At 57.7% G+C, this 11,806-nt stretch overlaps 2 protein-coding genes across 4 annotated transcripts; both read right to left on the bottom strand.

The window, feature by feature from the left end:
- Positions 1–1,243: 1,243 nt before the first annotated feature.
- On the bottom strand, positions 1,244–7,687 carry Plin5 (perilipin 5). Of its 3 annotated transcripts, XM_085692375.2 has the most exons (9): positions 7,615–7,687; positions 7,224–7,389; positions 7,000–7,039; positions 6,458–6,653; positions 5,772–5,854; positions 5,381–5,561; positions 4,209–4,408; positions 2,586–2,699; positions 1,244–2,125 (listed from the first exon to the last, which is right to left on the bottom strand). In XM_085692375.2, the coding sequence occupies exons 2-9, from the start codon at positions 7,265–7,267 to the stop codon at positions 1,616–1,618; spliced, it is 1,368 nt and encodes a 455-aa protein (XP_085548501.2). In that variant the 5' UTR covers positions 7,268–7,389; positions 7,615–7,687; the 3' UTR covers positions 1,244–1,615. The 3 variants fall into 3 exon arrangements, with proteins under 3 accessions (XP_085548501.2, XP_085548500.2, XP_085548502.2); XM_085692374.2 differs by lacking the exon at positions 7,615–7,687 and having other exon boundaries at positions 7,224–7,539; XM_085692376.2 differs by lacking the exons at positions 7,000–7,039; positions 7,224–7,389; positions 7,615–7,687 and having other exon boundaries at positions 5,772–5,826; positions 6,458–6,651.
- A 1,128-nt stretch (positions 7,688–8,815) lies between these two features.
- Positions 8,816–10,981, bottom strand: Lrg1 (leucine rich alpha-2-glycoprotein 1). The gene is made up of 2 exons (XM_085692379.2): positions 10,847–10,981; positions 8,816–9,993 (listed from the first exon to the last, which is right to left on the bottom strand). The coding sequence occupies exons 1-2, from the start codon at positions 10,867–10,869 to the stop codon at positions 8,976–8,978; spliced, it is 1,041 nt and encodes a 346-aa protein (XP_085548505.2). The 5' UTR covers positions 10,870–10,981; the 3' UTR covers positions 8,816–8,975.
- Between the last annotated feature and the right edge of the window lie 825 nt (positions 10,982–11,806).

Genomic DNA, 11,806 nt, shown 5'->3' with positions numbered 1-11,806 from the left:
TCACCTGTCATCCTGCTTATCTCCTGCACCCAGCACAGTGCCTGGCACACATCAGACACTTAAGAAACATTTGTCTATAAATGGGGACTATTAAAGGTACATATACATTTAAAATGAGGTCATACATGATTAGTAGTTAGTGCACACTACCTTAGCATTATCAGGTAGAAACAAGGTCTCCAAGGGAAGAGTGTCCTAAGGAGGGCAGTGACATGTCCCCCTACTGAAGGGAGCGTCCTGGGGGTAAGAACCCAACCGTGGTGGGCCCAGCCTAAGCAGTGTGTGCCCTATGGGCAGGACTCAGACAGATCCTGAACTTTGTGTCTGCCAAGTGGGCAGAGTGACCACCACTCCCACCCTGGGTCCTGTCCCAGACTTGTACCCTAGGAACAAGGATCCCGACCTCAGCAATGAGGCAATTAACTCTGGCACTGAGTGAGGGGAAGGGTTCCAGGCGGGGTGCGATGAGGGGCTGGCACCTCTGGGCCATTTCCTTGGATCCTTGGTTGTGTTGGGTGACAGTTCTGGAAAGAAGTGGGTGCCCCCAGCTATTGCTCCTGAGGGCCTGGGTCTCCCACCCAGGCCCCATTGCAGCCAGCTCCCTCTTGTGTCTCCAGCTAGCACCTGCCCCTCCCCCAATCCACAAGGCTCCCTGGAGAAGGCTGCCTTGGGCACGGGGTGGGGGGGTGGGGGGTGTTCCTTTTGGACAAGATGGGCATTAGCAGGTAGGCAGAGAGGGGGTGCTGTTCCGAGAGCACTAGTGAGCTCTGGGGTTTCTGCAAGTGAGGTCCAGAAACACAATCCAGACTGGGTTTCAGGGAGGCCGGGGGCTGCCCTGACCCAGGAGCCAGAGGGGCAGGCAAGAATGCGGTGAGAAGCCAGGAGGGCCCTGCGGGACCATCTCGGCCTTTGCCCTGCTTTTGTTTCCCGCAACTCTACCCCAGTGTAGCCTGCCAGGTCCAGGGAGGAGGGGGAAGAGAGGCCATTCCTTGGCAACCCTCCTCCCCTCCCCTGGTCACACACACACTTCCTCTCCTGCTTCCAAGAGGGTCCAAAAAGTGATTTATACTATAGTATGATTGACTTCCACTTAGGTGTACTGAGGAGTCGACAGTTAACCTAAGCTCCTCCGTGCGGCTCACTAAGAAATGTGTTGACCCTGAACACTGGCTGGAAATTCCATCTCCACACCCCGAAAAGTCACACCTTGAAAAACCCCAGCACCTGAGTTAAAAGACCCACCTCAGACCACAGCAAACATGTTTATTCTGGACCATAAACAGCAAAGCAAGTGGGTCTCTGGCCCAGCAGGCCTGGATGGACATCTGGACACATCCCCCCACCCCCCAACACACACACTGATGTCCCAGGACACAACGTGTTCCTCGGAAGCCAGAGCTGCATTTTTCTAACAGTCTTGCTAAGGAGATAGCTCAAGCTTGCCTCAAATCTCAATCCTTTTGTCTCAGCTTCTAGTGCTGGCGTGACAGCTGTGTGCCAACTTTGAAGGTGGGGACAGGATCACAGGAGAGGGAGAGTGGCCTCCGTGGAGTCCACTGCCTGTCGGGATAAGTGCGGTCACATAACCACCAGGGGGCAGCAGGGGCCTCATTGGTCAGAAGTCCAGCTCTGGCATCAGTCTGTTCCTGGGCGGGCCACTCGGGGGTTCGGCCTGTTCCCGCGAGTCTGCGTGCTCGGCCTCCCAGGCCCTCTGCTGGGCCGGCCAGTCCATGTGCACCCAGCGCGGGTCGGGGCCGCCCACCACCTCGTCCACGCAGGCAGCCAGGTCTGCCAGGGGCTCGGGCCGCTCCACCAGGACCGGTGCAAAGGGCCCCACAAGCCAGGGCAGGGGCACGGCTCGCAGGACCAAATCCAGCAGCTCGTCCACGCAGGCGTGCGCCCGTGCCACGCGGCCCCGACCCTCGGCCAGAGCGGCGGGAGCCACGTCCCGCAAGCAGCGCGCGTCGGCAAAGGCGGCCTGCAGGGCATCCACGCTTCGCTGCACCTCGGCCACCTTGGCCCAGGCACCGGGTGGCAGGCCCCGCACGCAGCCCGCCAGCGCGTCCACTGCGCTCTGAAGCTCCAGGGTCAGGCTGCGAGATAGAGCCAGCGTCTCCAGCTCCACCTGCAAGGGCCCCCCGCCTTAGTTTTCGCATGCATCTAATGCAGGGTTCTCAACCTGTAGGTCGCAATCCCATTGCTGTTGAAGGACCCTTTCACAGAGGTTCCGTATCAGATATTTACATTGTGATTCCTAGCAGTAGCAAAATTACAGCTATGAAGTAGCAGTGAAATAATTTTACGGTGGGGGTCACTACAACATGCATTAGTAAGACTGAGAACCACTGACTTAATGGAAGTTTTGACCTGCTTCAGCTTCCCCATGAAATCTAATATGAGGGTCTTGTTTCCCTGTTTCCCCTATGAACAACAATGGAGGCTGCAGCTCTACCGTACTTTATCTCATTGTATACAGAGTATGTGTTTTACCTCAGTTTCCCTCATGGACACCCAACCTGAGAGCACTTGAGTCGGGGTCTCTGTCTGGAGCCCAGAGTGGGCCCCACCTTCCCGTAGCCCCTCACCTGGCTGTATCTGCGCCCATTCTCCGGCCATGGAGTCCAGTCCCCCGACAGCTCCTGCACCTTTGGGGGATAGGGAGTGAGGATGGGGCTCGCCCCACTCTGCATATGGTGGATCTGCGGGACAGGTACACCGGGAGTCAGAGTCAGGCTGGAGGTCTGGGGTGAGTGGGCCCACCCTAGCCTGCAGCCAGCCTCCAGCAGCCCTTAGTGAGCACTGTCTGAACACAGCCAGCCTTGCATTCTGTTGGCCAGCAAGTCTCTTCCTTGCTCTGCTCCTCTTGTTTGCCCAGTGTCACAGCCCAGTCCACAGCAGTTACTGCTTTGCCCAGAATAGTTTCCCTCCCTCTCCTGCTGAAGGTGAATGGACGCACGGTGTGGGATATCAGTATTCAGTATGCACCCAGGAAGAGGGGAACCGATGACTGCTCCACTGTGGGTGGTCCTTGAGATGGGACTCAGTGCAGACAAGGCAGGGCACACAGCACAGATCCCTTCCTAGGATGCTCCAGTCTCACACCCACAGAGACAGGAAGTAGGAGGGTGGGAAGGGGACATGGAGTCAGTATTGAACAGGGCCAGAGCTTCACTGCGGAGAGATGCTGGGTGGTAGGAATAGCTGCATGACAGTCTGGTGCTGGGATGGCAAGGCCTGAGCCACCACACCCCCGTGATACCATAAAGCAGATGTTTGAAAGCAAGGTGATAATGCAAGATCCTGTGGCCCCACACGGCTGGTGAAACACGCAACTGTGACCAGGCACACAGTGAGCTTTCTCAATAAGCATTTAGTAACCTGATTATGTACAAACCGCCCCACCCGCCCCTGTGGGCAGAGTCGTGCAGAGGCAGCCATACAGGGGAGAACTGGCCATGGCTCAGTGCTGAGCACCCTCCCAGTGTGTGTGAAGTACCCGTCCTATCCCAGCACTGGCAATGGGGAGAATCTGGAGCACAGGAAGTAAGGACCACACAGGCACAGGGTGTGGTATAGCATAGGACCCACTGCAAAGGCAGGGCAATCTAAGTGGGTACAAAATACAGGATGTGTGTGTTGTGGAATACTATTCAGGCAGGAAGAGGAGGGAGACTAACGCCCGGTCCCACATTAATGCAAAAGCACAAACTTTGGGGTCACATTTCCAGGAGGTCAAGGGCCCTGGGGCAGGGTGGAGCCTACTGTGAAGCCATAGGAGGTGGGGGGGGGCAGGAACAGGAGGACAAAGACTGTGCTCACAGGTGCCCTCTGGTGTATCCTCTGTGGGGAACGTGCGGGCCAGCGTGCGTGCGTGCGTGCGTGCGTGCGTGCGTGTGTGTGTGTGTGTGTGTGTGTGTGTGTAAAGAAGCGGGTGAGTGAACTAGGCAAGAGTTTTGGAGGCAGAGGCCCTATTAGCCTTGAGGAGTACAGGAGGGGAATGGGGGCAGAAAATGCAGAGGGAGACAGTTTGGGGTGAAGGCTGAGGTGTGATTTGGGACCTAGGGTTATGTGTCAGGATGGGGTCTCTTCTTGAGCCTAGTAGACTCAGATCCCTGGGAGCCCCCCTCCCCCACCACACCTACCCCACCAGCAGAAACCCCGCCCCACCCCAGCGGGAACTCCTCCGACTACCATCCCTGCTTGCTCACCAACTCCAGGGTCTCCTGCAGCTGGGCCAGTGTGTCCTGCGTGCGGTGTTTGCTCTGCCTTAGTTTCCCCAAAGAGTGTTCATAGGCCAGATGGCGGAGGCGCGCTGACAGGGATCCCAGTCGCACAAAGTAGCCCTGTTGTCGCCTCTGCTCCTCCACAGAGCCCACTTCTGGGCCCTCAGCCTCGGCTGCCAGGGCCGCTGGGGATAGGGACACCGGGGACTCTGCTCACCCACCATACAGAGCACTCAGGTCCCCAGCTGTACAGCGTTCCTGTGTCGCCATTGCCCTTCTAACTGTGCCCAAACCCTACAGAATGAACATGTAGCCCAGGCTAGCTTCCAACTCACTATGTAGCCGAGGCTGACCTTGAGAGCTAGCGAGTGCTGCCACAGTGGTTCATGGGGTGCTGGGGATGGGAGCCGGGCTTTGTATCCCAGCCCTGGCACCTTCCCTGTACATTCAAGGAAACTGAGGTAGGTCAGTGGGGTGGCTCAGTGATGGTGGAAGGACTCCTGGAGGTATCCTCCGACCTCCCGTGCCTGCCATGGCACACTTACTTGCACATACGTGTGCACACACACTGTTTTTTGTTGTTGTTTGTGGTTTTGGTTTTTCAAGACAGGGTTTCTGTTTCACTTTGGAGCCTGTCCTAGAACTCGCTTTGTAGACCAGGCTGATCTCAAACTCACAGAGATCCGCCTGCCTCTGCCTCCTGAGTGCTGGGATTAAAGGTGTACACCACCACCACCCAGCGCACATACACTTTTAAGCTGAAATATTTTAGCAGGCCTGAGGCAGACCCAAGACTTGAACCCAGGTCTTCTTCTACCAAACAGCCAGGTCTGGTGATGCACGCCTGTCATTTCAGCACTTGGAATGCAGAGGCAGGGTGGCCATGAGTTCAGGGCCAGCCTCGGCTACAGAGTGAAACCCTGTCTCAAAACAACATCCATACATCCATGTATGAAATGAATCCATACATCCGCAAGCCAGATAAAGTCGTTTCCAGGGCCACCACATGCAAAAGCCCTGTGTGTCCTTGGGGTGTCCAGGTGTCTGATTTTCTGGGTGCAGAGTGGAGGGAGCGAGCTGACCTGGGCTCAAGTTCCAGGTTTCCCTGTGCGGAGCATTGCAATCTCAGGCGAGCCCCAGCCCTCTCCAGTCAGTACCTAGCTCGTCCTCAGTCATGGGCAGGAAGTGATCCACCAGTTCCTCCGACTTGCCCAGCACCATGTCCATGGCCTGGCTCATGGAACGCCTCAGCTCCCCGCTCCAGCGCCGGCCCCGCTGGGCCAGGTCCACCACACCTGTGACACTGTGGGCCACTGCGTCCTTGGCTGAGCTCACCACCTGTGGGGAGGGTGTTACTCTGGGCACTGTGGGTTTGCGGCTCCATTTACCCCCACCTAGTCCTGGGAGCAGAGATCTTCCTAGTTCTGTACCTCAGTTAGGTGGCCCTGAAGTAGGGTGTACCTCCTACACATCTGCTCCCCCAAAGTCTCTCCCTTCCCCTTCTTGACCCTCAGGGGAGGGTCCCCTAGGCCTGGTCATTTCTAGTACCGTGTCCGATGGTTGCTGCAGGAACGGTAGCTTCTCTTCCAGTTTGTCCAGTCCCCTGCAGGCGAGATTGTTCACAGTGGTCACTGAAGAGAGAGGGGAGCCATGGAGGACTGAATGATTGTGGCGGGAGTGTCTGGCTCCCCCCTCCCATAGGTACAAGAGAGGCCACAGAGGAGACCTGACTAGGGGGACATGGCAGACACAGGGAAGAGGACCTGAGGCATTCAAGCTATAGAGCCCTGTCTCCTAGTCCCCTGCTGAGTCCCTCAGTGAGCTGGGCTCAGAGTCTTGGGAACAACAGAGGAGTCGGGGACCCTCAGGGACCCTCTTCAGTCACACAGCCAAGGGGCTCTTGTCCCCTTGGTCAGATGGGAGCCCTGAGCCAGCGACCTAGCCTTTGGAGACAAGGAAGGTGGGAAAGAACAGAGGGGACCAAGAGGGAGTCTACAGTGACTACATGTGGATTTGATCCCAGCTCTTGCAAAATCTGAGGGTGGTGACACGTGCCTATCATCAGGAGGCTGAAACAGGAGGATTGCTGAGCATTCTAGACCAACCTAGGACACAGAGCAAAACTCTGAGTCAGAAAAACGAAAAAAGGGGGGGGTGTACAAGGGGGGACACCTGGTTCTGGGGTGGTAAGGAAAGATCAAACTAAGGACTACGGGGGCGTGACTCAGACTCACACTGAGGTTGCAGGTGCTCCAGCAGCGGCTGTGCGTGGTCCAGGGCGCAGGTGGTCACACTGCATACACAGTGCTCAGCAAGGCGACAGGCTGATCCCAGCAGCGGGTGCTTGTCCTTGGCCGCGGTGTAAGCACCGGACACGGCCGTGCACGTGGCCCTGATGAGGGGTAAGGCCACCACACGCTTCACCAGGTTCTGCAGGAACCAGTGACATCAGGGCTCAGTAACACCAGGGGACAGAAGGCAGGTCCCTGGTCGAGCGCTGGGCAGCAGGGCACCTCCCCCATGCTCCTGGGATCAGCTGGGTGATGACCTCCAGGACAGAAACTTGACCGTTAAGGCCTCAGTTTTCCTATAGGTTGTAATCGTGGGTGGTATATACCCTGAGTCTGGCGACACCGGTTACATGAAGAAGAGAGCTGAACCTGGTGTGTCAGTGTCTCACTGTTAGCGCCTCCCACAAGGGATGTGAGGGGACCCAGCCCTGAATCCCCCCCCTCAGAGGCGCTCCCCGGCTGCTGTCACTCTCCCAGCCCCTCACCTGCTGGTCTGTCTCCTCCTGAACTGTCTCATCGGGCATCCTGGGAAGACAGGACACAGAGAGAGAGGACCCCTGAGAGTTAGCCCTGTGGGATGTCCTGAGGTGCATAAATAAGCCATGCACAGGGCCCAGCACAGAGTAGGTATATAATAAAACTCTACGGCTTTGTGGAGGACGGGGCGTGGGCCCGAGGAGACGTGGATGAGTTCAGATTCCATCATTACCTGCGGTGTGGCGTTGAACTGGAGCCTTCACCTCTCTGGTCCATTTCCAGACCTACACACCAACTCCACTCGCTGAAGTGGAGGCAGCGGCCGCAGAATCAGGTGCCTTTGACAGGCAGGTAAATTGAGGCACAGGCTGCACGTGGAGCTCCGAGGTCACCCTCAGCTGTCCAGGGTGACAGGGACGCTGACATTAGGGCTCGCACGCACCATGGCCGTCCCACTGTCCTCTGCGCCTGGGCCCCGCCCAACTGGGTCCTGGGCCGGGGCCCACTGGGCCAAGGGTCGCGCCACCTGCCACGCCTGTGGCTCCGCGCATGCGCGCCCCGCCCCCTTCTGGCCCCGCCGGCAAGGTCCGGGTGTTTGGGGTCAGTGCCTAGTGCGCCCTCACCTGGGCACAGAGCAGACCCCGCTGGTGTTCCCGAAGCCCCCACCCGAGTCAGTCCGTCGTGCCCTTATAGCAGCTCTGGGCGGGGCCTCCGGGAGCGAGCCAATGAGGCGCCGGGGTGTGTCCCGTTCCCCGTCCGTCCTTCCCAAGCTCCCCCGTGGCCATAGCGACCAGGAACGCTGGTGTCCGAGTCAGGTCACCATATCTGACCTCTGACCAGGACCGAAGTATTTCTTACTCTTGATTTTCGTATGTACGCTTGTTTTTCCGAGTCAGAGTCTCACTCTGTAGCCCAGGATAGCCTGGAACTAACTACCTAGTCAAAGACGACCTTGAACTGATCACCCAGCGGCTAAAGCGACTGAAGTGCCCACCACCCTGGCTAGGCAGTGCTGGTCAGGGACCCAGAGCCCTAGTGGTGGGGAGCTCTGCTCCTTGAGGCTCCCCAGACTTGCTTCATCATCATCATCATCATCATCATCATCATTACAATTATGTGTATGGGTGTTTGTCTGTATGTCGGTCTGTCATTGTGCATCGCCGGTTCCTGAGGAGGCCAGAGAGGGCTATGGCTGCCTGTGACTGTAGTGGCAGGTGACTGAGTCATCGTGTGGTCGCTGGCACTCGAACCCTGGCTGGAGCCCTTCGCCACTCTACGGTTTCTGCTGTTTAATCCTGAGAGCCGCAGATCCTGTCAGCTCTGACCCCACTTTACAGATCAGCGAACCGAGGCTCCAGGTTTAACCCACTCTTCTCAGCTTCCTCTGCAGGACTGTCACCCCAGCACCATGCGGCAGAAGCAGGAGAATCATGAGCTCAGAGCATCCTAGGCTACATAACAAGTTTGAGGCCAGCTTGGGCAACATGAGACCTTGTCTTAAAAGAAAAAAGATGGACGGTAGTGGCGCACGCCTTTAATGCCAGCAAAGGCACCCTGTGCCAGGAGGCAAAGGCAGGCGGATCTCTGAGTTCGAGGCCAGCCTGGTCTACAAAGCGAGTTCCAGTCAAGCCTGGGCTACACAGTGAAAAGGATCTGGAGAGCAGTCTCAGTCAGTAAAGTGCTTGCCAGGGAAGCCTGAAGACCTGAGTCAGAATCCCCAGCAGACACACTGTGGACGGAGGGAACCGGCTCCCGCAAGTTGCCCTCTGACCTCCACAAGCTCGCTGCGGTGCACACGCATAAAATAAATATAAAACAACAGGGAACCGTTGAGCCGGTTTTACTAATTGCTTTGGTGACTGGTGACCCCTGACAGGGTGGCCTGGGGTGAGGCAGAAGGAGAGTGTGGACAGCGAAGAGCTCGAGGGGGGTCAGGGAACCTCAATCCCTGAGATAATGGGGAGCCCGCGCCCCAGTCACCAGCCTACGGGGACCCCAGCTCCTTCACATCCAGCAATCGCCGTCCCCTCAGGGCCTCGGGCCCCGCGCAGCGCGTGTCGTTCTGCGAGAACATCTTATGTCTGTTGGTGTGCAGCCAGCGACAAAGGTCCCACAGGTCCTCGTCGCAGACCCAAGGATTGTGCGACACGTCGAAGCCGTCCTGCATGTCGCGGGTCGGCCTCCCCAGCGACGCCAACAGGCCGGGGGGCGTACTGGATAGAGAGTTGTTGGACAGATCCAACATGTCCAGTTGCCGGAGGCCCCGGAAGGCGCCGGCCGCCACCGCGGCCAGCCGGTTGTCGCTCAGGAACAGGACGCGCAGAAAGGGCTGGGGCGCGAGCAGGTCGTCCCCCAGCTTCCGCAGCCGGTTCCCTTCCAAGTGCAGGCGCTGCAGCCGCCTCGGGCCCCGCAGGAGGCCGGCGGGCAGAGTCTCCAGCAGGTTGTGGCCCAGGTCCAGAGAGCTCAGGGCTCGCAGGCCAGTGAAGAACCCGGAGGGCAGCGCGCGCAGCTGGTTTCCCGCCAGGTCCAGGTGGCCCAGGGCGCGCAGGCCCCACAGCCACCGCGCGCTCGCGTCCCGCAGCCGGTTGTCCCGCAGGACTAGGGTGCGCAGGGCGACCGAGGCGAGGAAGAGCCCCGGGGGCAGGCGGCGAAGCTCGTTGCGGGTCAGGTCCAGGACGCGCAGACCGGGCACGGGCGCCAGCAGCCTCGGGGACAACGCCTGGAGGCGGTTGCTGGAGAGGTGCAGCTCCCGCAGGCGCCGACACGCTTGCAGGGCGGCGGCGGGAAGCTGCGTCAGGTTGGAGAATTCCACAGACAAATGGAGAGTATCAGCCGGGAGGGCACTCGGGAACTCGGTGGCACCGTGGCACATGACGGTGGTGCCCTCAGCCGATGGCAGTACCACGCATTCCTTGAGGCTGGACGCAATGCCCTGGGCTGAAGTCACCAAGAGGGCCAGGAGGAGCAGGATTCTGGGTAGGCGGGTGTTGAGGTCCTGGGGGCTGCGGTCAGGGAACCATGGTGAAAATATATCCCATTCTCCCCTATGGCCACCATGCTAGACTGGGACGATAAAGACCTCACGGTTTGTTTCCTGCGTCTATTTTTGTCCTTTAGCTAGGTTGAGTTCATTGGCAGAGCCAGTGAACTCCTCCTATTCATCCGGCAAAGTCTCAGTCACACTGTTTTTCATTCTCACCTACTGCCTCCCCTCTGCTTCCAGAAGCAGCCTTTGTCCAACAGCAAATCTCACCTCTACGTCGCTTAAGTTGTTTGAGTTCCTGGGTCTGACCCCTACACACTTCCAACCCACCCCCAGCCCTAACAGATGATCAGTTATTAATTATTCCCAGCTCAACTAGTTTCTTAATTCTGATCTAGTATGTATCCTGGGTCTATTCCTATCTCCCTCATTATGTGTTTGGAAGGGAGAGTCAGTGGACTTCTGCTCATCCTGCAAAGCCCCAGCCGCAATGTCAGGCTTTCATTAATCCTTCTCTGTCATTCTCAGGAAGGCAGATGCTCCCACATTGGGTTCCTCCTTTCTGTCCAGCCCCGGGTTGGGTTGTGGCCATCACTGGATAATCCAAGAGAGCTCAGGGTCCAGGTGAACAGAGTCCATCTGTAGTCAGGTCTGGCTAAGTTCTACCACAGCCCTGTAGCTCTAGGTCTTCCCTACTGCAGTGGATTAGAGGTGACCATGGCCTCGGCACCTCCACTATGCCTGCTCATGGGGCCTCTGGGTGTCTGTGTCTTCAGTAACAGCCTACAAGCCTGCTTCTGTCCCTGGCAATGTCCCCACAGCTCTGCCTGGCCTGGTGCCAGGTCTGTCCAGCACAGGCCTGGGAGACCTACCTCCCTCCTTGCCACGAGGCCATGGCCGCTCTTCTGTGTTCCCTCCGTGTCTGTTTCTGTGGCCCCAGGCAGGTGGCTTTATATAGTCCCCACCCCACCACAGGGCACAACAGGAAAGAGCCTGGGGACAGGTCAGCATTGCTACACCCCTTCCTGGCAGTGGCCGCTGCTTCCTGCCCCTTCCTGGAAGGCCTTCCTCCAGCTTTAACCTACTGAGGGACTGGTCCCACCCAGTGTCTCCAGGGCTGAGTCCCCATCTCTTCCACCACACGATTTGGGGAGAGAGGTTACAAGGTGGCAGGGACCTGGCTGCTCCTTGGAACAGCAGGAAGAGCATTGGGAAAACTCTCCAGTCGAATACCTGGCACGCTGTGTTTTCTTTCTCTGCTTCTTTAAGGCACTGAGCAAGGAGCAGGGCCTGGTTCTGAATTCAAGCTCCTAAACAACGTCCTAAAGCAGGTGGTTAGGGTCTCAGGACTCAGTTTCCCCACCTGCACAGCTGACAGTCTCCAAGAGAACCTCTGACGACTGTATGTATCCGAAGCTCAGCGTGTGCAGGTGTCGGCTTTGAAGACTGTGTCAAACAACCAAAACTACAACAGCGAAATCCATTTCGAGGCTATGAATTTGCCTTTGAGGACAGCGTTGGCTGTGTCACAGGCACACACACTCGCAGAGGCCACAGCCAATGCTGCCTTTCTCTTAGCTCTCGCTGAGCAAGGCCTCTCACTGACCCAAGACTGGACTAGGCTGACAGAGTCCCAGAGATCTTCTCGTCTCGTCCTCCCAGCACTACAATTACAATTACTGGGTGTGCACACCACCACAGCCCGGTTTTTTTTTGAGTGCCAAGGGATTCAAACTCAAGTCCTCATGCTGCCACAGGAGCTTAGCAAGTTCCTCAGTGTTATAGTTTCCCAGGTCTTCCCAGGTCTGCCTGACCTCTCCTCCCAGCCTGGG

The sequence above is a fragment of the Myodes glareolus genome, chromosome 8, assembly GCF_982192425.1.
Source record: "Myodes glareolus chromosome 8, mMyoGla1.1, whole genome shotgun sequence".
Lineage (NCBI taxonomy): Eukaryota > Metazoa > Chordata > Mammalia > Rodentia > Cricetidae > Myodes > Myodes glareolus.
Note: the sequence above shows the minus strand (reverse complement) of the source record. Positions and strands in the feature narration are given on the sequence as shown.